Source organism: Gracilinanus agilis, chromosome 1 (genome assembly GCF_016433145.1).
Source record: "Gracilinanus agilis isolate LMUSP501 chromosome 1, AgileGrace, whole genome shotgun sequence".
Taxonomy (NCBI): domain Eukaryota; kingdom Metazoa; phylum Chordata; class Mammalia; order Didelphimorphia; family Didelphidae; genus Gracilinanus; species Gracilinanus agilis.
Genome location: NC_058130.1, coordinates 517,762,341 through 517,788,823, shown reverse-complemented (window position 1 = coordinate 517,788,823; position 26,483 = coordinate 517,762,341). Strand labels below are relative to the sequence as shown.

At 32.5% G+C, this 26,483-nt stretch overlaps 1 protein-coding gene across 1 annotated transcript in view; it reads right to left on the bottom strand.

The window, feature by feature from the left end:
- Window positions 1-26,483, bottom strand: part of RB1CC1 (RB1 inducible coiled-coil 1) — a 64,243-nt gene that overhangs the window by 18,650 nt on the left and 19,110 nt on the right. Inside the window, exons 7-15 of the mRNA XM_044666313.1 lie at window positions 23,653-23,823; window positions 21,082-21,266; window positions 20,589-20,775; window positions 20,421-20,502; window positions 16,068-16,129; window positions 15,214-15,317; window positions 14,717-14,843; window positions 11,868-13,768; window positions 3,323-3,488 (exon numbers count right to left, since the gene is read on the bottom strand). Of these exons, the coding sequence (XP_044522248.1) occupies window positions 3,323-3,488; window positions 11,868-13,768; window positions 14,717-14,843; window positions 15,214-15,317; window positions 16,068-16,129; window positions 20,421-20,502; window positions 20,589-20,775; window positions 21,082-21,266; window positions 23,653-23,823 (2,985 nt within the window). The remainder of the gene's footprint in view (window positions 1-3,322; window positions 3,489-11,867; window positions 13,769-14,716; window positions 14,844-15,213; window positions 15,318-16,067; window positions 16,130-20,420; window positions 20,503-20,588; window positions 20,776-21,081; window positions 21,267-23,652; window positions 23,824-26,483) is intronic.

Below are 26,483 nucleotides of genomic sequence, written 5' to 3'. Positions count from 1 at the left end.
AATGTAAAGGCTACAAGATGAATGTTTATAATTATGAAAAATGAAAGTTCATTTATATATCAAAATCATTCAAGATCCCTCAAAAGATATGACAACAGAAATGACACTTTAATCAACAGCACTCTATTCATAAATATTAAAGTACAACATAAAAGAGGAAGATTATGCTTTCCCAAATCACCCTTCTGCTGACAAGGAACCAATGCAGAATCAAAATTAGAAAGGGATTCTCTATGAGAAAGATGATTCTTGATACTCCTGTCTGCATATAACAGGATAATGATTCTATGATGCCCTGGAATACTGTGGAACATCCTAGTCATCAGAAGCTTCTCCTAGAAAGGTCCACTTAAATAACAGTATCCTACTGATGCATGGTTGAAAGATAGAACACCATTCTTCAAAGAATAAGAAATGAATATTACAAAGAGCAATGGAAAATGAACACTAAAGGTATAAGCAGATTGCACATTTTAATCACTAAAAAACTGCAAAGAACAAAAGTAAAAGATGTTACCAGGGAAATAAAAGCTACAAGAGAAGATGGGCTCTTCACAAAGTAAGGGAAAGGAATGACAGGTGTACAGTTTTGAGTGTTCCACTGGTATCCTCAGTGTCAAGAGAAAGTAAGGAAGGTATACAGCAATGGTAGTCTCCATCCTCTCTGATGAACTCATGGGAGGATATGGAAAAGAGGTACAAAAAATGAAGCAGGCATGGAGTAGTTGTGATGTGCATCTTCTGAGGAATCAACCGAACTGAGATCCTAGATCCACCTTAGTATTTGAGTTTATTAATTGGTAATTATTAATTGGTAATTAGGGGCAGCTGAGTGGCTCAGTGGATTGAGAGCCAGGCCTAGAGACTGGAGGTCCTAGGTTCAAGTCCGGCCTCGGACACTTCCAGCTGTGTGACCTTGGGCAAGTCACTTGACCCCTACTGCCCACCCTTACCACTCCTGGGCCAAGGACGGTCCCTAGCCCGGATGAAAAAAGGAGGAGGGTTGGGCGTGGGGCTAGCAACCCCACCCAGTAAAAACTACATCTGCTAAAGAAACTGCAACCTAAAGTAGGGGCAGCTGGGCTAGCTCAGTGGATTGAGAGCCAGGCCTAGAGATGAAAGGTCCTAGGTTCAAGTCCGGGCTCAGACACTTCCCAGCTGGGTGACCCTGAGCGACTGTGTGTCCCATTGCCTACTGATTGTGGCCCTATGCTCCTAGAATGGAGTCCCAGGATTAAAAAAAAAAAAAAAAAAATTGGTAATTAACATCAAATAAAACTATCTGAAACTGACTTATTGCTAAAGTTGTGAAAATAATGATACAAATGTGTCGTATTTAAATTATAAAAATCAGACATTTTTTTCCAACAGGAAATGTCTCTCCTTAAGGAAGTTTTAAACATCTGATAATGGAAATTAAATTGGAGAATGAATATCCCCTATTTAAGAATGTAGTATATTATCCTTTATTTCTCCACTTTCTTCCTTTTCTGTTCGCCACTCAAACTCACTGCCTTAAGAAAAGGGATCCCTTTACTGCCAAGAACTTTATTTCCTTTCTTTTTTTGGGAGGGGAATGAGTTATCTAGAATTAGGATGTAAGGAAGGTGCTACAGAAAATAGAAGATGAAACATCAAAACCAAGCACACCCGAGTTCAAATCAGGTTTCAGACATTTACTTAAATGGTGAACTTGGGCTCAGCCTCAGCTTATCTATAAAATTGAAACAGCAGAAGCACCTTTCTCCCTAGGCTGGTGAGATCTAAAGAGTTAATAATTGTAAAGCTTAGCATAGTGTTTGGCAGATAGTAAGCACTATAAAAATGTTAGTTATTATTTATAGTAAAGACTACTGCATTTATATGGATATGGACATTAGTCAATAAGTTTAAATGTATATACAGCTTTAAAATTTACTAAATATTTTCCTCAGAAAAGCCTGAAAAGGAGGGTTAAGTATTTTTTTCTCTATTTTACAGATTGAAGAATCTAAAGCAGAGTGTGGAAAATGGCTGAAATAAATTTGGAAGGAAAAATATGGCATCTCTATTGTGCTCACTTCTCATAATTATAGCAATGCTTGATACATATCACTGTTACACAATAAGTCATATTAGGACATGAAATTAGATATGCTAGCTGCAAATTCAGTGCACTTTCTACTACAGTATAGTAGTTATGAGTGAAGCTGAACATCATTTTACCTTGTCTTCACTTTTCTTTTCCCCTTACCTCTCTCCTCAAAACACTTATAAAAAGTAGTGGTAATCTTTTTAAAGCTGCAGACTAATTCAGAATTTCAGAACAGGTTGGGTCCTTAAATCACTTAGTTGAAACCCATATTTTTTTAAATTTAGAATTTTTTCCATGATTCCATGATTCATGATTGCCTCCCCCTATTCCCTCCCCTCTCCTAGAGCTGACAAGTAGTTCCACTTATATATATATATATTATATATATATATATGCTATATATGTATCATTGTTCAAAACCTAGTTCCATGTTATTCATATTTGCAGTAGAGCACTCTTTTAATATCAAAACCCTAATCACATCCATATCAAACTACATGATCGATCATATGTTTTTCTTGTGTTTCTGCTCCCACAGTTCTTTTTCTGGATTTGGATAGCATTCTTTCTTAGTAGAAAAGTCTATTATATTCAATTGTGCCACAATGTATCAGTGTATAATGTTCCCCTGTAAACCCTTATCTTATAAAGTCAGAAAGATAAGTAGCCGAATTGTATAACTCCTGTAAAATGCTATTTTTAATTAGGTGTCAAAGAGTCAGCAACTATTCATTAAAAACTCCTTTTTGCTGGGAACTTTGTTAGATACTGGGTACGCAGTACAAAGAATGAAACAATCCCAATTCAAAATGTGACATATTTCCAGGAAAAAGGAATTTCACTACAAACAGGACAGAGATAAAAACATATAGCAGAGCATATAGCAGAAGGTACTCAATTAATGGTTAATCTGGATCAACTACAATGTAATAGGTTCAATTTAAATGAAAACTATAGACACAAAATCATTCATCAGGTAAATTAAGTATTAAGTATTATGATTTCTGATCTGTCTCATCACTTCCTAAATTGAAATTAATTTTTTGTTTCTAGATCTTTTAGGGAGCTTCTATATCACTGTCCTATTCCTAAAAGGTTTCCTTAATTAGGCCTCTGGAATAGTATATTTCTACTATCATTTTTAGGTCTTATGAGGAACAAGGCTGATTATATCGACTACACAGGCAAATATTAGTCCTGATTCTGTTAATTCCCTGCAAATCCCCAAGAAAAGAAAGACAAACTTACCTGTTGCTCTGCAATCAAAGATGTTCGAACATTTTGCATTTCTTCATTCTTTCTTTTTTCTTGTTCTTCAAGTTGTTCTAAAAACTTGGCCTTTTCTTCCTGAAGTTTTTCCTGAAGTTCAGCAACTAAACTTGATGAATCTTCACTAGTATGCTCAATGGGAAGACTTGAAAAGCGAATATAATATTGAGAACAAGCTATTAAATTAATGAAATACCTTCTTAAATACTTCAATGATGTACCTTAGCAACTAAATAGTTTATAAAAAGAATTGTGATATATCATAAAGTGAATTTTTTCCCTTTAAACATATTAATGCCTGAACAAATACTGAGAATATATCTATATGAATTCTGGCTTCCTATGATACGGAAAAAGCAGTTGCAAGGACATGGTATGATAATATAGCTAAGAGCTATATTATTTTTAAGTTATTAAAAAAAAGGATTAAAAAACTTTTAATTTCAATTTGAAACATATTTTCTACAATATGGTCAGCTAGTAACTACCGAGGCTATGCCTTAAGATTTCCTATGAAACTAAACTTACTAAACCTGACAAGATAGCCATTACAGTTTTAAAGAGATCTCATTATAAAAACTCATGCTTTTGGCCAAAATATTTGCTCCCCAGGTCATTTCTACCTACTGCTGCTATAGCTTAAATAAAATGGAAAAGCTTTCATCTCCCTAATGGATATTATTAATCCAAGAAAATTGGAAATTGAGAGGATGTCCTTTAATTAGGGAATAGCTGAACAAATTGTAGTATATGTTGGTAATAGAATACAATTTTGTTATAAGAAATGATAAGCAAGAGGATTTCAGGAAAAGCTGGAAAGATCTGCATGAATTAATGTAAAGCAAAATGCCAGAAAAACACTGTAACAGCAATATCGTATGATGGCCAACTGCAAAAATTTGGCTACTTTCAACAGTGCACTGATCTGGGATAATTCTTATTAAGACTTATGATGGGGAATACTATTCACCTCCAGAGAAAGAGAGCTAGATGGATGCAAATCAAAGCATACTCTCTTTCAGTGTGTTTATGGTTTTGGTTTGGCATGATGGTGCTTTTACAACAATGGCCAATATAATATGGAAGTGTGTTTTGCATGACAATACATGTATAGCCCAGATCAGATTGCTTACCATTTCCAAGTGAGGGGAGGGAAGGAGACAGTTCTTATATCTGATAATTTTGGAAGACGCATACTGAAAATTATTATTACATGTAATTGAGAAAATAAAATCTCTTTGAATTTTAAAAAATGCTTTCACCATTAAGTGATGATCCCATGATCAAATTCCATTCCATCTTTCAGACACAAGAGAAAAAACTTCCCATTTGTACAATTTTTAAAAAAATACTATTAACATTTTAGTATTGGAGAAACAGAGAAATAATAATTTCAAGTTTGTCAAGTCCTTTACAAATATTTCTTTTTATCCTCACAAAAACTCTGGGAGTAGGTGCCATTATTATCCTCATTTTACAGATGAATAAACTGAGGTATAGGTAAGTGGTTTGCATAATGTAGACATGCAGATAGTGTCTGAGCCCAGTTTTGAGCTCAGTTCTTCCTAACTCCAGGTCAAATGTCTTTATGTCAGGAAAAGAAAACAAAAGAAAATAACTTCCTACAATTACAGCTGCCCCCAAGTGAAATTGCTTGCATCAAGATGGGGTAGATCACTTCTTCTTTAGAAGTATTTTAAGCAGATACTGGAGACAGTAGTGGGATATCTTTCTTGTATGGACTAGACTAGATGGTGCTAAAGTTCCTGCCATCTCTCAAATTCTAAAATTCCATAACCAATGCAGTTAGAATCTAAGAGGTAAAGGAACGATGGACATTTAAAGAATTATTATAGTAAAACTGGCTCTTCAATATCTTCTTTGTATCTCATCAGTGAATAAAAGAGTGCTGCATTAGTCAATTAGTTAGCTGCATTAGTTAAGAGTTAGGCATTAGTATAATTCCAGTGGATGCTCTTTCAAGGAGAAAAAAAAAAAAGTCATCAAACACCTCTTGCTTACACAAAGTTTTTCAGCCTTTTTGTGTTATGGATATGAAGTCTATAGACTCAACTTCAGAAGGTTTTTAAATATATAAAATACACAACATACAAAGACAATTATATTGAAATAGTAAAAAAAAAAAAATTCAAGAACAATTTTACAGATTCCAGGTTGAAAACTCTAATTCTATCAAAAAACTCTTTTGAGCATTTCAAATTTTTTCCTCCGGAGGAAAGAACAGGAAAAACTCCCCTCAGACCAACAAAGTTGGGGAAATCTCTCTGAAAGTTATTTGTGAATAAAGAACTGATAGGGACTGTAGCTCCATGTGAACTCCAAAAAGTGGATCAAACATATGTTATATAATTTAAGCTTAGTCTGTATTAAAACCAAAATGGCACATAAGCCTATGTTAGGTACTTTCACAACCACCTTCACTGATTTACTTTCATTCCTTGGGAAAATTTCTTTTCAAACTTTCAAACCTCCAGCTCCTCTATAAAATGAGAAAGTTGACAAAATGTTTTGTGAGGTCCCTTCCAGTTATATGATTTGAAGCCATTAATTTTATATACCTTCTGGTTACCTTTTAGTTTTTCTCTAAATGCCACTTAGCCCTCTCTCAAAACTCAAAGAAGCATCTTGACTGAATATTCCATGTGAATTCAGAAGATGACTTTTAAAATGATGCTCCTGGGGCAGTTAGGTGGCTCAGTGGATTGAGAGCCAGACCCAGAGATGGGAGGTCCAGGGTTCAAATGCAGCCTCAGACACTTCCTACTCATGTAACCCTGGGCAAGTCACTTAACCCCCATTGCCTAGCCCTTACCACTCTTTAGCCTTGGAACCAATACATAGTATTGATTCTAAAAGAGAAAGTAAGGGTTCTTTAAAAATAAATAGATGCTACTATGGTTTTATCTAAGTCTGCATCCAAAATCTCGAATGAAAATGGATCCAGAGTTCATGAATGAAGTATGTACAAATGGTTTTCAAAACGCTTTGAAAGATCAATGCAAAATTTTTTAAAAAATTTGTTATTCTAAAAAACAAAAAAGACCACTTGTTCTTGGCTATTTTTCTAGCCAATACACAATACCTGATTAGAGCTAAGAAGCAATGTATACAAAACACAAAGTATACTTATACATAATTCACTTTGTGTGAGACTTGCTTATTTCCTTGAAGATTTTATCTTAGGGGAGATAGGAGGTAGGTATGGGTGTATCTAGTAATGCTTGAGTAGGAAAAAAAATGGTGCTGACAGTACTTAAAAGTTAGTATTTTAATATTCTAACAATAAAGTTTCTATCACTACTGTTGCTACTAGCTATGCTCCCCCCCCTCACTATGGGCAATCCAAGTAATAGATTGAAAATAAGATAGATAGGTGAATATATTGAATATATTGAAAATTTGCTTGGTGAATAGAGCAGCAATGTGGTAAAGTATAAGTGGGCAATGGTTTTAGATTCATTTAGCCCTATGTAAATTTGGCATGATATTCATACCTATGGCTATTGTGAGGAAATTACCTCAAAAATTTATATAGAGGGAACCATTATTTTTAGACCGTCAGGCAAGATTTTGAGATCTTAAGTAATAATAAGTTAAACCCTACTGGTTGAAGAACTGTGTCATAATCTAATTGGAATTCAGAGTGCTTTCACTTTTAATACCATTTTATTTATGTTACAAACTACTAACTAAATACAGGATACAAAAAAGAAAATTTTTGTTTGGTCTAAAGGAAGAGACAACATGCAAACAACTATGTACAAACAAGACATTTTCAAGGATAAATTGTGGGTACTCAGCAGAGGGAAGTCACCAGCATTAAGGGGGATTTTAAAAAATCTTGTAAAGATAAGATTTTTGCTGAGCATAAAGGGAAGTCAAGAGGTAGAGATGAAGGCAGGTATTGTAGAGTTGAAAGAAAGAGTATCTTGTTTGAGGAGCAACAAGGAGGTATGTGGCTGAACTGCAGAGGAAATAGAGATAAGGTGTAAGAAGACTGTAAAAGCTGGAGGGAAACAGGTTGTAAAGGGCTTTGAATGCCAAAATATTTATATTTGATCCTAGAGGTAACAGGGAGCCACTTGAGTAGAGTCCGTTGGAGGGTGACATGGCCAGACCTATGCTTTAGGAAGATCTTTTTGGCAGCTGTGAATGGAGTGTCTGAAGTGGTAAAAAACTTATAGAAGGCAGATCAACCAGTATAACAATAATAGTCTAGGACTGAGGTGAAGTCCTACACTATGAAAATGGCAATGTCAGAGAAAATAAGGCATATTTGAGCAATGTTACAATGGCAAAATCATCAAGGCTTAGCAACAGGTTGGATATGAGTCTAGTTTTGGTCATGTTGAGTTTAAGATGTCTACAGTATATCTAGTTTGAGATGTCCAATAAGCAGTTGCATGTTCAATAGTGGAGCTAAGCAGAAAATAAGATAAAATAAGATAAGAAAATAAGAGACTCAGCAGCCCAGAGATGATGAGCTGATGAGATCACCAAGTGAAAAAGTATAGGAAAAAAGAGAGAGGGACCAGGATGGAGGACTGGTAAAATGAAAAAGACTTGGCAGCAGATTGGATGTGAACTAAGAAAAAGTAGAGTCAAGGATATCACCTAAGACTAGGGAACTGAAATGATGATGATGTCCCAGCAGTAAAAGGAAAATTAGGAAGAGGATACTTTTGTAGGGGAATAATAATTCAATTTTTGTTATTCTATTTCCCTATTACACTAGTCAACAACTCACATTTTAATTTTAAAAGTTAACAAAATCACAAATGTCAAACAATCTGAAGCTAAGTGAACTGATTGACAAAGTTGTTTTGACTTCTAGGTGAAATGCTTATGATACTAAATTTTATAAAATGTTTTAATATTATCAATTTCCAATTGTTTAATAGAAAAAAGGTAAATCTTAAGTGCAAAATAAAAGAGACTTCCTATTCTTAGAAAAAATTTGATAGCTTTAACTATGTTGCATATTATTCTAGTTGTTTTCATTTATTTTAGTAAAAAAAGCTCTTACACAAATGTTCATATGATCTTTGTTATCTTTTTAGCCATAGCAAATGAAACCCAGAATTTGAACTAATATATAGTAGCTTTCAGTATCTTGTCATAAGTGCTACATTGAAATTCCAAAATAAAAGTAGCCTGTTAAGTATACTTCTGGTATTTCCAAAGGAAAATGAGCTACCTTCTCATATATCCAGTACCTTAAATAAACTCTTGGACTGAACCTGATATGGAACCATAACTACATGTTATTTCAGATCATACTGAGAGATCACAAATACAATTTCATTTTTAGTTATATCTTCATATAATCTTTTAGGCCAAGGGTCATGAAAATAATGTATAGAAAAGGGCTTTTTTAAACTATGAAGAATTAAAACTAATGAAAGTTTTTATTGTCATTATTATTGAATGGTTTAAGTTTAAAAAGAATGAGAAGGAATTTGTAGTGGAAATCTCATCTTTACTCTCCACCAAAATTTCACTTAACGAATTGTCTATTTCATTCTTGTTAAAGCAAACAAACAAACAAAAAAACAAGTTTCTACTGTACTATAGGAAATATTGGTTGAATTAATGTGGGGAATAAGAATAAAAAGGAATGTAAGTTATAGAAATAACTGAGGTGTGACTATCTTAATTCTGTATGGAATTTCATATAGTTTTTAATTGTTCTTAGTCATAATCATATATCTAGTGGTGAAAAGGACTTTAAAGGTACCTGAGTCTAATCTCTCATTTACAGATGATGTGCTCAGGGACAAAGCTAATAAATGTCTGAGGCAAAATCTGAACTATTATATTCTTCACTTCTTCACCACACTGCCTCAATATTGTTATTTCATTTCTGAATCAATCTGTTTATTCTCAGGATTAATTTGCTCAAAAATTCCATCTATGTAGTGATTAAACATAGACCCTGTTCCCAATAGATGACATTTATAAATGAATATATTTTTTAAAATGTGTGTATCTAGTAAAATATCTAAAAATGAAAGTGTTCAGTCATATCTACCTGGTGAGGAGAGTAGACAGAAACTACATATGTGGTCAACTTCATGGAAAGAATCTGGCTATAGTCACAGAGGAGGCAACTGTGGTTGAGGGAATAAGAATAAAAGAGAAAGAGCAAGGGGCAGATTTTTTTTAAGTGTATCTTCAAAGGAACAAGTTTAGTTCAGTTCTTGCTAACTCTTAAAAAAAACCTCAATATCTTTTCTCAAAATTCAACCTGCCTGAGATCACTAATTTATAGCTGGAAGATACCTCAAATGGCATCTAATTCACTCTTTTACAGATAATGAAACTGAGACCTCCTCAAAGATAAATCAATTGACCAAGATTATATACTGCAGAAAAAATGTTGGCAGGTCAAACTGCATATCAAAGTCCTCTGAGTTCAGAGCTTCTGATTTCAACAGCTGACATAAAAAAAAAAAAACAAACACTAACAATAATTCTCTAAATAATATGGTATCTAAAACATATTTTTTGAAAGATGTTGACAGATAGTAAGTCCTCATTTTAAATTCTGAATCAAGATTCTACATGTGGGTACCTCAGCTTTGGGAAAAAAACTTTTTAAACAATAAAAATGAAATTTCTGTATATCTAATCCATTTTCCCCACTAACTTTCAATAAATAAAACAGATATTTCCTTTGGTAAATAATTAGATTTCAGCTTGTAATAAAGTCACAATTAAGAATTTGATCAGCTTTTTATAATAAAAAATTCACAAGTTTATAATGGAAATTGAATTTTATGGTTTATTAGTACTGAAAACAGAAATAGTAATTTTTAAAATTGACAAAATATCTTAGGTACAAATTTTTAAAATATTATACTTTCATAACAAGGACATACTAGACTGAAAAGTAACCTATCTTTTTTTTCTCAGACCACTTCCTCAGTGTTTAAAAATAGGATCAATAATTTTACTTGATTGTTTAGATACATTTTGTAGCACCAGAAGGAAAGTTTTTTTTGTGTTTATGAACATGGTTGATATGGCAGGATGAAAGAAAATATGGCAATAAGTGAACATGAAACAATATTAGCCGTACACGCCGACAAATGAAGAAACACATTCCTTAAACATATGGCTTTGAAGGCATAAGAAGCTTCTAATCTGCTACTGTATATTACAGACATTTCTTCTATATACAGATGATTTCTGAATTCTCTAAGTACAAAAATCTACATATTGTAACATATAGAAACATGCTGTAAATTTTTCATTTCTTATAGCTATGATTTTGATAGCATAATCGTATCATGGTTATCATGTGATAATGATATTTCAAAGTAAATTTCCAAAATAAAGGCATACCCTGCCAAACATCATTAAAGTGGCTCCATAAAAATGACAATAGACAAAACAACATTACAAGACATAGTTGGGTCCATGGAAATAGGACTGTAAATAGAAAAGCAAGTAGAAATTTGTAAATATTAAAAAATATAAGTTATAAAGGGGTATGATTAAATTTATGACTTTACTGGAAAATGACATTGGTCAAGGCGATATGAAATGGAGTATGTTGATGGTTATTTCACAGAAATATACATTTGCTATACATATGAGACAGAAAAAACAAAAAAGGAAAATCCATAGACTTCTAATCTTTGGAAATAGATGAGCTAGGTTTTTTGGGCATTTTTAACTTGCACAGGTGAAGTCCTCAAATATTCTCTCTTTATAAAACTTTATATTATATTTAAGAGGAATCCTAAAACTGTAAAATAGCAACATTGAGTACATAATTCAGGGGAACACACAGCTGTAAAACACTAGGCTCACAACCAAAATTACACTGAACAAAAAGAGCCACTAACAGTAAGCTGCATGTCAAAGATTCAAAAGACCAAAAAATGATAATGTATATAAAGCCCTTTGAAAACCTTAAAAGTATTATATGAATATTAGTTATTGTTATTGTTATAAGAAGCTTGAAAACTGACTCTGATACTAATACTATTGCTGGTATTTCCTAAATAATTATTGCATTATTGCTCAAAATTATAAACTCCTTTAATGACTAGACAATAGTAAATATGCACATAACTGAAATATCAATTTTGACTCATACAACCATATGATTCTTCCCCAACATTTACCTCACTGAAAAAAAATTGTGGAAAATTACAATATAGAACTCCTCAGAAATGTAGACTTTTAAAACTACATTTCTAAAATTATAATATTCAAGTTTGTATTTTCAATCATACACATATGAACACACAAAATGTATTTCATTTGTCTATTTTGTTACTTTTAAAAAGGATATCATTATACATAATATGATTTCCAACATCAGCTCAACTATAACTGATTACTTAACAATGTTAAAGTTCATACATACAACTTTATAAGATTAATGTATATGTTTAGGATACATGATCACATGAAAACCATAATTATAAAAAGGTGAGAGACAAACATATTAGTTTCAATTATAAACACTTTTAGGCAATTGAATTCTTACCTTTTGGTTATTTGACTTTCAAGATGTTTAATTTTTTCCAACAGTTCTTTTTCAACAGCTTCTCTCTGTAACTCAAATTCTTTAAGGGCAACTTGAACAGCTTCTTCTTTTTCACAATTAAGCTTCTGAACAAGTCGTTCCCTGTCTTGTTCTTGATTCATAGCTATTTTTTCTTTGTCTTCTTCAAGCTTGTGGATAATAGCTTTGTATTTTTCTTCTTGTTGGACCAATCTTTCATTGCTTTGCTTTTCAAGAGCACTCAATTCCAATTCCAACTTACTCTGCAATTCCACTATTTGTTCTCTCAATTTAGTTTCAATTTCAAAAGCTTGTTGATGTAAAGATGTTACTTTGTTTAGTTCAGCTCTCAATAAATTTGATTCTTCTTCATGTCTACCGACCAACTCTGAAATGCACTGATCTTTTTCAACGGTCATTAGTGTTTTCAGCTCTGCTAGGCCTATTTGGTAGTTCTCATTATTATCTAGAATCTTCTGATTTAACATGCTTATCTCTGATCTCAAGTTTTCTGTTTCTTTTTCAATGAGGATCTTTAAGGTTTCCTGCTGTTGGGCTTTGCTTTCTTCCAATAATATTTTCATTTCATCAGTTTCTGCTTCTTTCAAAGCAAGTTCAACCTCTAACTTGCACCTCAGGTCAGACAAATCAGAAACTTTAAATTTTAACTCCTGTAATTGCTGTTCCTTTTCTTGGACAACTATTGTATGGGATTCTTGAATCTGATCAAGTTTTTGTTGATTTTCCTTTTTTAATTTCTCTAAAGAAACCTTGTGGTCACTCAAAACTTTTTCAAATTCCTGTGTGTGCCTATCTTGAAGAGTATCTTCTAGTTCCTTCAGGTGACTCTGCTCCAAACTCTGAAGCTCTGCCCTAAGAAGATGTAATTTTTCTTCATTCTCAACATGAAGCTTTTTCAAGTCTTCCAACACAACTTCTCGTGACTGCTTCAGTTCTTTAATTTCAAAATTTTGGTTCTTCATAGCATGCTCTAACTCTATCAGCTTTTGATCTTTTTCATTTTGTAGGCAGAGGACAGCTTCTTTTTCATTTTTAACCAAAGCAAACTCATTATCTTTGTTTTGTAAAACCTCTTCAAGACCTACTAAATCTCCTTTTAATTTTTTAATTTTTTTTTCATTTTCTTCACTATCTTTTATTAATGCATTGAGTTTAGCTTCATACTCATGTTTTAACGATTGCAGTTCTTTCTGATGCTTTTCTTTTAGTGTTATTTCCAGGGAACATTTTACTTTTTCAATGATATTTCGGATTTCTACAGCTGTACATTTTAAAGAATTAGAGAAATCACACTGTTCTTTTTGCACAAGAGTTCTGAAGTGACAGAGGTCTTCTTTGATGTTTTGTAAATTGAAATGTGATTCTTGGGCAACAGCTTTGCATTTTTCCATTTGAACATTTAGAGAAGCATGGTCTCCTGAATCATCTTTACTACATATATTTGTATCCTGCATGCGTCTGCTGTCAATTGCATTAATAACTGAAGAATACAGTGATTCCACCATCATTTCTGGACTCTGTGGATCACTTATAGGATTAGGAGATGTTAGATTTTCTTCTATTACAAATTCATTCACTGCTGACATAAAATCAGATTCAGGGCTTTCAGCTAAGGAGTCTAAATCTAAAGATTCTTGGTGAAGGGTTTGTTCTATATTTGGGTGAGGAATTGTTTCAAAATCAAATGTATGAGCATCAATGCTATCTGGAGATAATTCTTCTAATGGACACACTGGAGGACACAAAGGATCCTGAATAGTGAGTGGAGGAGGAGTTCTAGGTGAGGTAGTAGTTGTAATTCCTGTTGTACTTTCCATCCTTGGTGTAGTAGCAGATTGTGGGGATGTTTGACTCATGGAAGCCTAGAAGGAAAAAGACAAAAAATAGAATTAAAAACTATGTTTTTTTAAAAAATATTTCCCCCAATTATACATAAAAAAAATTTTAAGCTCAAATTCTCTTCCTCTTTTTCACATTTCCAACCTCCCCTCTCCCTCAGACAATAAGCAATTTTACATGTGCAATTTTTCCATACAGGCGAGGTTGGGGGAGGGGGAAAGAAAGAGAAATATAGTAGAAGAAAGCTAGACAGCTCAGTGGAACACAAGCCTAGAGAAACAGAAGGTCCTGGGTTCAAATCTGACCTCAGACATTCCCTAACTATGTGGCTCTGGGCAAGTCATTAATTTCTGCTGCTTAGCCCAGTGGTTCCCAAACTTTTTTGACCTACCGCCCCCTTTTCAGAAAAAATAGTACTTAGCCCCCTGGAAATTAATTTTTTAAAATTTTAATAGTAATTAATAGGAAAAGATAAATGCACCCGTGGTCATCACCGCCCCCCTGGATCGCTGCAGTACCCACCAGGAGGCGGTAGCGCCCACTTTGGGAATCACTGGCCTAGCCTTACTGCTCTTCTGCCTTGGAACCAATACACAATATTAATTCTAACACAAAAGGTATGGGTTGGAAGAAATACACACACACACACACACACACATGCAGAGGCAGAGAGATGGAGAGAGAGTGTGTGTGACTGACTGATTGTGTTTTGGCATTCAGACTCCCAACAGTTCTTCCTCTGGAGACAGATGGCATTTTTCATTATGAGTTTCTGGGATTGTCTTGGCTTACTGTATTGCTGAGAATAATAAGGTCACTCATAGTTGTTCATCAAAAAATATTGCTGATATTGTATACAAAGTTCTTCTGGTTCTGCTCATTTCACTTGGTCTCAGTTCATGTAAGTCCTTCTAGAAATATTATATTCTTAATATTTAACCATAAATAACTGCAAATTTTAAAAAGCCTACCTTTTGTTCACTCAGTAGGTCTGTAATGGTCTGTGACATTTCATCCAAACTTTGTGCTGCTTTCACTAAATTATGTAGTGCGAGTACATGCTGGTGTAGAGGTTCAAAGTCACAAAGTAATGGAACCCTGAGTGAAAGAAGAGTTTTTATTTTTTAATTTCTGATGTTATTATAATACAACAAAATACTAAAAACATATAACTTAGATGTTAACTCAAATGTTTAAGTTATAAATGACTAAGAAGACATACTTTGAATTGCAGACCACCAATTCCAAAGTTGCTTTTATTTTTTCATACTGTTATATTTTTATTTTTTTCTGCTTGCCTTATCCAGTGAAATCCACTAAACGCTACTAAAGAAGATCCTGAAGCAGTATTTTATTTTTCTTAAAAATATCTTACTAAAAGTTATACTAACTATAACCCTCAAACTTAGTATTATAATGAAAACAAATAATGATCATACCTATAATCAAGCATGGTAAGACCATTTACCTGAGTAACGGTTGTACTTCTGAAGGGCAGAAAGACTGCAGAAACTTCAAATCAGTTAAAGAGATATCTGGAAGTTCACCATCAAATTTCCGAGGCTTTCGAGTCTGAGGACAAGGCAATTTACAAAGAAATGTAACATGGGCTCAGAAATAAGACAAAAACAAGACTTAAAAGGCAGAAGTCAATACATATAATGGGTTTTAATGTGATCAAATTATTCCACCAAAGGATTCAATTTTCAGTTAGTACTTCTATGTAGAAATTCATGATTCATAAGGCTCAGTTAGCTAATTTTGACATTACAATATATTTTTTAAGTCTTATCATATGGCAACAAAGGATTCTGAAGTACTAGCCAAATCAATGCTATTTAGATACTATTATTATTTATCAATTATATAATGTGTTTTAGTCAATTATGATAATTAACTTGTCTTATTTCTCCTAAATTTATAACATATATACTCTTACAACACTTTATATGTTATATCTACACACTCAGCATCTTTCAGGGTTTTCAGTTTCCTTCATTTTCATAGAAGACCCAATATAGGTATCCTATAATACCATGATCTTGGTATATCCTCTAATAACAAAAAAACCACTATTATATTCATAATGAGATTATGGAAAAAAGTTAAGACTTTGTATCAATTGATTCTTAAAAGAGTGATCTTTTAAATACTAAATAAAATATGCTTCTGTGTACAAAGCTCATTATGCTTACAAGAACTATTTTTAAAGCTCCCACACAAGTTTACTGACAGCTTCCACATCAAGTTTTTCCCTAAAAAAAAGTATAGTTGAATCAAAACATGTATAATTTAATAATGTTTAAGAAAATGCATACATACACAAAAGGAAGGAGGCCAGGAGTCAAGACCCCTAAAGAGACGATTTCTTAAAAAAGATTTCCCTGTGAGACGAGATTAACAATATGGTTACACAGAAGGAATAAAAAGGAAAAGCATAAATTTTTGTTATCTTATGAATAATTAAAATATATTTTAATAATTCTTCCCTTGAAAGAAATAAGTAGATTCGATTCTTAAGACTTCAAAAAAGCATGCTTCCATAGATTTCACTGAAAATAAAGTTATTTTTAAAAATCAACAAAAACAAAACACTGACAAAAATGAAATAATAAACAGTCAGGCTCCTGCCTCTCTACTTTTGAACAGGCTATGCTACATGACAGGAATACACTCTTTCCCTCACTGCTACCTTGTAGAATCCTTAGTTTATGAAATAGCTTGATACAGGTGAGGTACTACTTAATTTAGGAAGCCTTGGTGCTTTGACTATGTGCAATTTCTATTGTGTTTATTATCTAAATACCGTCCTCCTCAATGTTAAATCCATGAAGTTGGGGATTTTATATTGTTTTTGTTTACCCAGATCCATAGGGCCTTGTATGTGGTTGATGCTTAATCTTTATAAATACCCCTACTCTGCAATCTGCCCTCCCAAAATTAAGCATTCTACTAAAGTGGGCTCCAAAAGCAGTAAACTGGTAGATGAAAATTTGAAATTTCCACATTCTCATTAATATTTAGAAATTCAGTACCAATAGTTCAGCATTAACAGTACTGAGAAAAACACTTTGTAATATTAGCTTGTTTGTCCACAATAGTACAAGTTAGATTTAGCAACTAATAAAAAGCCACCAAATATACCAAAATATTTACATTGTCACTTTTTGTGACTTTGAAGAATTAAAAACAATAGATTCTCATCAATTGGGAACAGCTGAACAAATTGTTGTACATGATTGTAATATAGTACTTAAAAAAAAAAAAAGAACTGCATAAACTGATGCAGAGCAAAGTACAACCAAGAAAGCAATATACCCATTAACTACGACAATGCAAATGGAAAACACACAAATACACACAAGTGAATGTTGCATAACAAAAAGAAGCAGCATGGCTCAAATGAAGTGATGAGAAGATATTCTCACCCCTTTTCAAAGATGGGGGTGGAAGTGGTCTACAAATGTTATGCATGGCACATATTTTCAGACTTTTGTGATATTTTGATCAATTATGCTGGTTTGTTCCTCATCTTTTTTTCTTCTATCTTCAAAAAACACTATTTGTAGAAGCAGCTAGGTGGCTGAAGGAACTGAGTTCAATCAGACCTCTGACACTTGCTAGCTGTGTGACCAGGGGCAAGTCATTTAACTCCATTTACCTAGACCTTACCACTCTTCTTCCTTGGAACCAATACTTAGTATATTAGATATAAAATAAGAATTTTTTAAAAATTGTTATACAGAATGGCACTTCAAGAAGGAATAGAGACAGGTTTTAAAACCCTTACCTTCTGTCTTGTAATAAATACTGTGTATTGGTAAGGGCTAGGCAATGAGGGTCAAGTGACTTGCCCAGGGTCACACAGCTGGGAAGTATCTGAGGCCAGATTTGAACATAGGACCTCCCATCTCTAGGCCTGGCTCTCAATCCACTGAGTCACCCAGCTAAATAAAAATTTTTTAAAAATTTAAAACATTTGTTTAAAAAAGTAATTCTTCTGAAAGAGCATTAGATTAAATGACATCTGAAATCCCTTCATATTCTTATCAGTTTATTAGTTTATCTTCAACCTACTTCTGTTGAATGCCAAATGGTAAAAGCTGAAAAGAGTAGCTGACTTTTATAACATAGCTTGCTGTTTCATAAATTATATACATATGAAATATATATAAAAATAAATAAAAACTATGTTCTTTTGAACACATAAAATCTGTGAAATAAATGTCTGACATACTAGAACCTTATGATCCCAGTCTAGTACTATACAATAACTTGCTTAGGCCAATTATCAGTGCTAAGTGTTATATCTCCTGCCCTAAAGATAATGAGTGAGATGAAACTTGATTAGATGGTATGGAACAGATGAAGCAGAAAAGTCAATGACCTGAGACTAAGGAAACCAAAATTCTGGGCCTGGCTTTGTGATCATATGCAATTAATTTACCCCTCCTGACCTCAGTTTCCTTATCTGTTAAATAAAATATAAAAGAAAAAGCAGTCCTTGCTCTCAAGAAGCTTATATACTTGTTGGTGATGGAATACTACTGTGCTCAAAGGAATAATGAACTGGAGGAATTCCATGTGAACTGGAAAGATCTCCAGGAATTGATGCAGAGCGAAAGGAGCAGAGCCAGAAGAACATTGTACACAGAGACCAATACACTGTGTTAAAATAGAATGTAATGGACTTCTGTACTAGCAGCAATGCAATGACCCAGGACAATTCTGAGGGACTTGTGGAGAAGAACGTTGTTCACATTCAGAGAAAGAACTGTGGAACCAGAAACGCATTAGAAAAAGATATGCTTGATCATATAGTGCGATAGGGATGTGATTAGGGTTTTAATTTTGAAGTATCACTCTACTGCAAATGCGAATAACATAGAAATAGGTTTTGAATGATGATATATGTACAACCCAGTGGAACTGATTGATGGCTTTGGAAGGGGTTAGGAGAGAGCAGGGGTGGAGGGGGATTATGAATCATGTAACCATGGAAAAATATTCTAAATAAAAATTTAAACATTAAAATTTTAAAAAGAAGCTTATATTCTAAGGTAGGAAAAAAATATATAAAATAATATGCAAGACACACACACACACATACAATTTATCTCTTTACATTTATTTAGAAATTGCCGCTGAATCCAAAGAGAATTAGGTCACCAAATGAAATCTTTAAAAGCAGAAAGAAAAGGATCAAAATGGACTGTTGAGGGGATACTCAAGGTTAGGGGTTATATAACACAGATAAGAAATCAGTAAAGGAGTCTGAGAATTGACAATCAGAATGATAAAACCAGGAAACAGTAGTGTCACAAAAACCCAAAGAAGAAAAAATATCCACAAGGAGTTAATCAACAATTGTCAAATGCCAGCATTCAAGAAGGACCAAATTAAAGGACTAAGAAAAGGTCATTAAGATTTGGCAATTATGAAATTCATGGTCACTTTAGAGAAAACAGTTTCTGAAAATGACTAAGTCAGAATATACAAATTCCAGAAAGTTTAGAAATGAATAAAAAGAAAGGAAATGGAGACATCAGGTACAGACAGCTTTCTCAAGAGTTTAACCAGAAAAGAGAAGGAAATATATATAAGATAACAGCTAGCAGGGACGGTAGGATCCTGTGAATTATTTTATTAAATATAGAGGATTTATAGGAAGCCAGGAAGACACTGGCAGGGAGAGACTGAAAATAAAAAAGGAAGGAGTGATGGTTGAGACAATATGCTGGAGAAGATGGGATCAAGACTGCATACAGAGGATTTGGTTTTGGCAAGAAAAAAGGATGCTTCTTTAGAGAACAGGGTGAATAGTATGAGATGAGGACTGAGGAGAAGGTGGGACTCCTGATGAATATACTATGTCTTATGGATAGGTATAATATGATTTTTTGGGGGAAGGAGGGAGAAAAGGTCCTCAACTGAGTGGGTTGAACTAGGAAGTACTAAGAAACAGACAAAGAGCCAAATAGTTAGGGAAGAATAGAATTTTTATGCTGAGGGCCTGCTTTAAGAACAGAAAAGATAAACATGGAAAAAGAGTCCTGAGATAATGGTCAGGAAGAGAACACAAGCTTGAAAGGTGTCTTCAAAAACTGAATGGCTAACAATCATGTGTGAAAAAAATTATATTTATTTTGCCTAGTGAGCGAGTGAAGGATTAATATATAAAATTATAAAATTAAAGGAAACAAATTTCAGATAATTTTTTGAAAATATTTGGTTATTATATGGATCAAGTTCTCTATCTCTAGAAGTATATATCCAGAGGATGACGACCGCTTTTTTGCAATGTTAAATGCAGATGAAGGTCATGAACTACATGAATATCTTTCCTTTTATTATGATTCTATGGAAGCAGCATTAGTCCCAGGACCCCAAAATAATGCTATAAAAGAATTCCTACTTTTAAAAGGATCTTTAAATTAGTATTTATTTGAATAATTTGTAGATATAATTATATATGCAGAAATGCATGAATTATAACATTTTGTAACTGTGCATTTTATGCAATATTTTCCAATGACAGAAATTTCAACTATTTTATAGGAAACCAAACATCCAAATATTAGCATCTTATTTTGTAAGCCTTGTGAGTTGAACATAAGAAATCTTTAAAAAAAATGTTTAAACAAAACATTAAAGCTATTAATGAAGAATACTTACTAAACAATTTTCCAAAAGATTCCCTTTTTGACTTTTCAGCTTCATATAAATGTTTTCCATCATTGATTAAAGCACCAGCCCACTATAAAAAGTGATACATACAAATTAATGTGGTCAGTCAATTCTTCCAAGTCATGTGTGAATGTGTGTAAAATTTAAGCTGCTTACCTCCCTGTAGTGTTTTATGAACATTTTTCTTCTTACAACTTCAACAACAGCTAAGCAGTACATCTGTGGTACTGTACTAAGAGCTTCTACAATCTTGACTCGTTCTAGCAGCTCTGTTACAAGGCGGAGTAAAGCTTGTAGCTTCTCACCTTCTTTGTCAGCATGAAGCATAACAAAGCAACACCACCTGCAGGTGAATGGCATATGTGAGCATACAACAAATTAAAGGCACAAAACCTCTTACTACCCAAAGATACTTTCTAATTAAATTTAGGAACAGATGTAGAAACTGCAGACATAGAAATGATAATAGAAAATCAGCTAGCTTAGTATCTGAGAAAACCCAATTTTCTTATTCTTCAAGTTAATCAACTTGTATGTAAATATATGATTGATGAAAATTTATTAAACTCTTTTATCAGGAAGTTCTAGGTTAAACTCCAGCTGCATAATATAAAATTTTATAATTAGAAATACACTAGAAATAACTTACTTCAATCTGACTTGGAGATTATTTGCAAGTTCTTGTTTGGCAGTGGTACATTTCTGTTTAATGTCCAACAGTTTTCTATGATTATTCAACATAATCATCAACTGATTTGCATGACTCAGGCACAAATCAGGTAGCACGGAAGTATCTTTCAAATTTTCAGCTCTCTTCTGATTAGCTAAAAATCCCTTGAAAAATAAAATGTTTCTTTTTTTTATATGTATATAGATTAAAATTTAGCACAAATATTTATAAACAAGAATACTCAAAATATTAAGTAAATTTCAAAATAAGTCTCTTCCTAAAATTTAAAATATTGACATCTTAAGGATAAAATATACATTTTAACAAAAACATTTTATCAGTTAGAACAAAATTTAAATTTTCAACAAGTATTTACTAAGCTCCTATATTTATACGGCTCTGTTGCTAGGTATTCTGAGAATAAAAAGACAAAACAATAACCTCCCTCAAGGAACTTATGTTCTCCTACATTCAGGAATCAATGTGTATCTTTTTTAAAGATATACACACACATCCTTAACATAAAATCTTTTTTTTTATCTTTTTGTCAAAGAAAAATACAACCACACACCCGAAAATACAATTAAAAACCACATAAATATAATTCCCAATAACACTTGAAGCACAGTGTAATTGCTGAATAAAACAGATTAATTTTAAAGTTAGAAATGAATTTCTGGAATTTTCTAGTTCAAACCTTACCTCTTCATTTTACAGAAAATCAATGAAAGGTCAAAAATGGGTACATAGCTTAACTATAAACATATAGTTTATATGTATATATGTAACAATGTATAAACATATAATTTATAACTATAAATATATAGTTAAGTCAGTGGCAAAGCCAAGATTATAACCCTGGCCTCATGATCCAATGCTCTTTACACTAGACTGGCACACCATCCAAAAGTATTAACTTTTAAGATCATAGTTTTAAAGCCCTGTTTATGTAAATTCATAAATGCACAAGTGATAAATTGCACTTGATGGATTTGTGATTATAAGTGTTGGTACTCCCTTAGGAGATATGCCACTACTCCTCTACTCCCCATTGAGTAGTTGTGACTAAAAAAGTTAAATCACCTAGTGGCCAATCTGCTGGTAACAGGCTTCCCAAACTTGGACAACAGATACATAGTCTATCATACCCTATCTGTACTCAATGGCCTTTAAGCATAGGCCATTTGAATTGTTGAAAAACTTCCAAGAACCACAGGTCACCTCTACAGGGAGGAACAATTATATATTTGGTGGAAAAATAATAATGATCTGAAAATTATTAATCTAATTATGTTTTAAACTGTTAGATGATCTGATTTATGCAATTAATCATACAAAGGCTTTTTAAAAATCAAATTACAGATAAATAATAATTTCAGATGTAAAAGTTCATAAATCATAATGCTGAATTTAACTAAGTTCTTGTTATGGATACCATTTAAAAAAAAAAGTTGAATACTAATATGCACTAATATGCACAGTGCCATCTAGTGATAGTTTGTTGTTCTAATCCAATTTTTTAAATAGTTTTAGGCAAATTCCCATACCTAACAATTTAAGAACTACAACTTCTACCTGTATATCAGTTGAAAGAGAGTGCTGGATTTTAAGAGGACCTAGGATCCCAAACCACCACTACTACTTACTATGTGACCTTGGGCAAGGCATTAACTTCTCTGAGCTTGACATTTTAAAATGTTTATTTAGACCCCTTTACATCTTTTTTCATCTCCAGAATGAAGCTACTGGCATAGATGGCTTCTAAGATACCTTTGCACCTTTAAATCTATGATCCTATGATCAATGATATAGAAAAATTGTCCATTTCTGATTAGAAGAGTAAGGTTCTCCAACTTCAAGGATAATTTTTTATTCAATACACCAAGACAGCTGAAATAAAATTGTCAGGAAATAAATGTCAAATTTATGAAATTATATCTGAAATATGGCTAATTAATAGTTATCAGTTTCCTTTCATATACACAAAGTCCATATTACCAAATTTTGGCATTTTGTTGATCTATATGGAAAAGATCAGAAAAAGCAATAAACTTAAAAAAAAAAAAAGATCAGAAGAGGGATAGGCAGGATACATTCCTCCAGCACTCTTTATCTTTTCTGTTTCTTTTGAATAAGGTATATCTTATCCAGAACCAAAGTCCAGATGATAGGTTTTATTTCTACCAAGACTTATAATAAGATCACATTTGCTCCCTTGTGTTAAATCCTCTACCAGCTTCTTTCTTGGACTTTGTTTACTATTTTTAAATTAGTATAATTAAATTAAATTGGTATAAACTATCCTAGCCCTCTTCAGCAAATATCTACAGTAGAAATACCCACCTTTGCAATTAGTTTTTAAATCATCTCATTTTTATGTTGATCTTACATAAAGTTATAAAAGTTATGTTCCAATTCTAATTCACAATTAAAAGGAACCAATAATATATAACCATATATTGATATAAAGACTCTTCTTTGATTATGGTGAATGGATACTATACAGAACAATTACAAGGCTTTTTTTTTTAGTATGAGGGACATAATTACCTGAGCAAGTTCTTTTTGTTCATTTACCAGTCGGCTGCAGCTAGCTATCATCTGGTCCAGTGCATAAAGCCTGTCTTCAAGTCCTTTAATGGCTTTCATGTTCTGATTATCCAGTTTGGCAACAGTTTGTCGACAATCTGCCAAAAAGGGCTGAATGAACCTTGGATCAAGCTAAAAGACAAGAGCAAAGAAATACTTCAATGACTTTTGGAAGGATTTTTTAAATTCACATGCACCCCAAATGATATTTTGTACTATTTTTAAAATTACTTTTTAAGCAAATTTTAAAAAGGTGTTAAACAAGGTAGTAAGCTATGCTAAATCCGATGTCTTGCTGTGAAAAGGGCAAGATGAACATGGTGAATAATTTTCTAAGAAAAAGAGAACTGACGCCTATCATCATCCTAGAAGCCTCTGGGACAAATACTAATGGAGCAAATAGCAAAGAAAGCAGGGAGTCAATGTACCTACACTATCAATGTTACATCATTAGCAGTAAAGGAAAAGGTCATAGGCCATAAACAAAATGTCCTACAGAAAAATACTGCTTTCAAATTTTTATTACAAAAAGCATAGTAAGTGATCTAATTTCTATGTATCTTGAAGAAAAAGTAAAAGGCTTCAATAAACAAACTGGAAAGGTCTAAAGCAAAAATATGGATTGTTAAGACCATTATAACTTATGCTAAGAAAAATATGATATGGGGCAGTAGACAAAGTTAAATAATATTTTTCTTTAGCTAGGTCTTAAGTGCTTTAGTTGAAATGTTGTACTGTCCAAGAAAATTGAATAAATTCATTTTCAAAAATTAAGTATCAAAATATATCCTTAGGTCATACCGAAATGATTTCAGAATCAGAGTGTTTAGTTAAGAGACTGGGGAAATATAATGGAATTTATCAATATTTTCACTTTTCATTAAGTCAGATCACAATCAATTCTTAATTTTAACCTCAGTTATTTGATCTGAGAGAGAAATGATATATGAATAATGATACCCTATTCTACTATTATGCATTCCTAATTGTTAGAAAGTCAGCCAACCAAAATCTGCTTTCTATTTGTCCATTTGTCTACTCTTCTATGTGATGATATTTCTATTATTTAGAGATGACTGTCAAGTTTCCTCTTGGACCTTTCTCCTATGGATTAATGTATCACCTCTTCAACCATTCGTCAGTACACAGCTTATCATCCTAGATGCCTTCTCTTAGACTATTACTTCCCCCAAATAGTAAAGTATGATTTCATCATATCCTAATATAAAAACTCCCTCTACCAATGCAGTTCACCAACTTATCTATAATTTATTATCTTAGATAATAGTTTGAATTTTAAAATACATCAGAAATTATTCTAAAGGAGAAATAAATTTGTTTTTAAATAACAAAATTTGGGGGTATAATACAAAAGCTAAGGCTAATATTCTTCTAAGGTTAATTGCTCTATCATCAAAATATTGTCACACTTATTATTTGAAAGCTGATATCTAAGTATGTTATCACAAGAATTAAAATGTTTTGTTTTCAAATGATAGTTCATACTTATGTAGCTCTAAAAGTGTTATATAGCTATAGACTTTACTTAAAAATTAAAATTGGTATCAAGACATTTTTAATTTGATAATTAATAGAACTGCAATGTATTTCCAGAGTATTTTGGAGATCATTAAAATAGATATAAAACAGAATGACTAAATCACCTTTAATTAATTATTAACTATTCCAAAGAGTATGTATTATTAGGATTATAGCTCAGGGTCAAAAATAGAAAGCACTATAAATTTAAAAATATTTATATCATTATGTTTATAGTAGCAAACAACTCAATTAAGAGCTATCATTAACTAGGGAGTGACTATTTGAATTATGATCCATGAATGAAATGAAGTATTAATGCACTGTAAAAAAATAATATTAAGAATATAGAAAAGTATGGGGAAGACATATATAAACCTGATGCAAAATGAAGAACCAGGAAAATTATACACAAGACAATATGGTAAATGGAAAACTAAATGCTACTATATACATAATTATAATGACCAAGAATATCCCTAGAAAATTAATATTAGAAAGCATATCACCATTCTTTATAGGAAAGTGCATAATTGGTAATACTCTCAGACTTGTGGAATATCTTAGTTTTATCAAATTGCTTCCTGCTACCCCCAACTCCTTTAATTTTATTCTTTGTTAGAACATAGTGCTCTCTCTGTGGGGGTAAGGACTAGGAACAGATAAATTATAAAAAGAAAATGATTTTAAAACAAAAGATTATAATAATAATTATGATTTAAAAAACGTTTTAACAAGGATTGTTCCAAGTAATTAAAAGAGAAAAGCAAATTTAAAAAAGCAATTTTTCTTCAAATACAGAAAGTATATACATGGTCAAAAGAAAGAATGGTTTATTAAGAAAATAATTAAAAATATAATGGAAGAAATTACGCAATTATTATTACTCTTAAAAATAAGGAAAAAGGCATCAGGATTCTGAAACTGATTAAGAAATAATCGGGGGGTGGGGAAGCACCTGGGTGGCTCAGTGGATTGAGAGCCAGGAGATCCTAGGTTCAAATCTGGCCTCAGACACTTCCTAGCTGTGTGACACTAGACAAGTCACTTAACCCATTGCCTAGTCCTTACCACTCATAAGGTAAGGGTTTAAAAAAAAAAAAAAGAATTAATATCCATGCAAAAAATGACACCTCTCTAATATGCATGTATATATGTTCCACATCATTCTGTCCTGGGCATGTCTGTCTGACTCTGTTTCTCTATCTCTCTTCTTCTACCACTGCGTTTTAGATACTTTGAACTGGATGTCC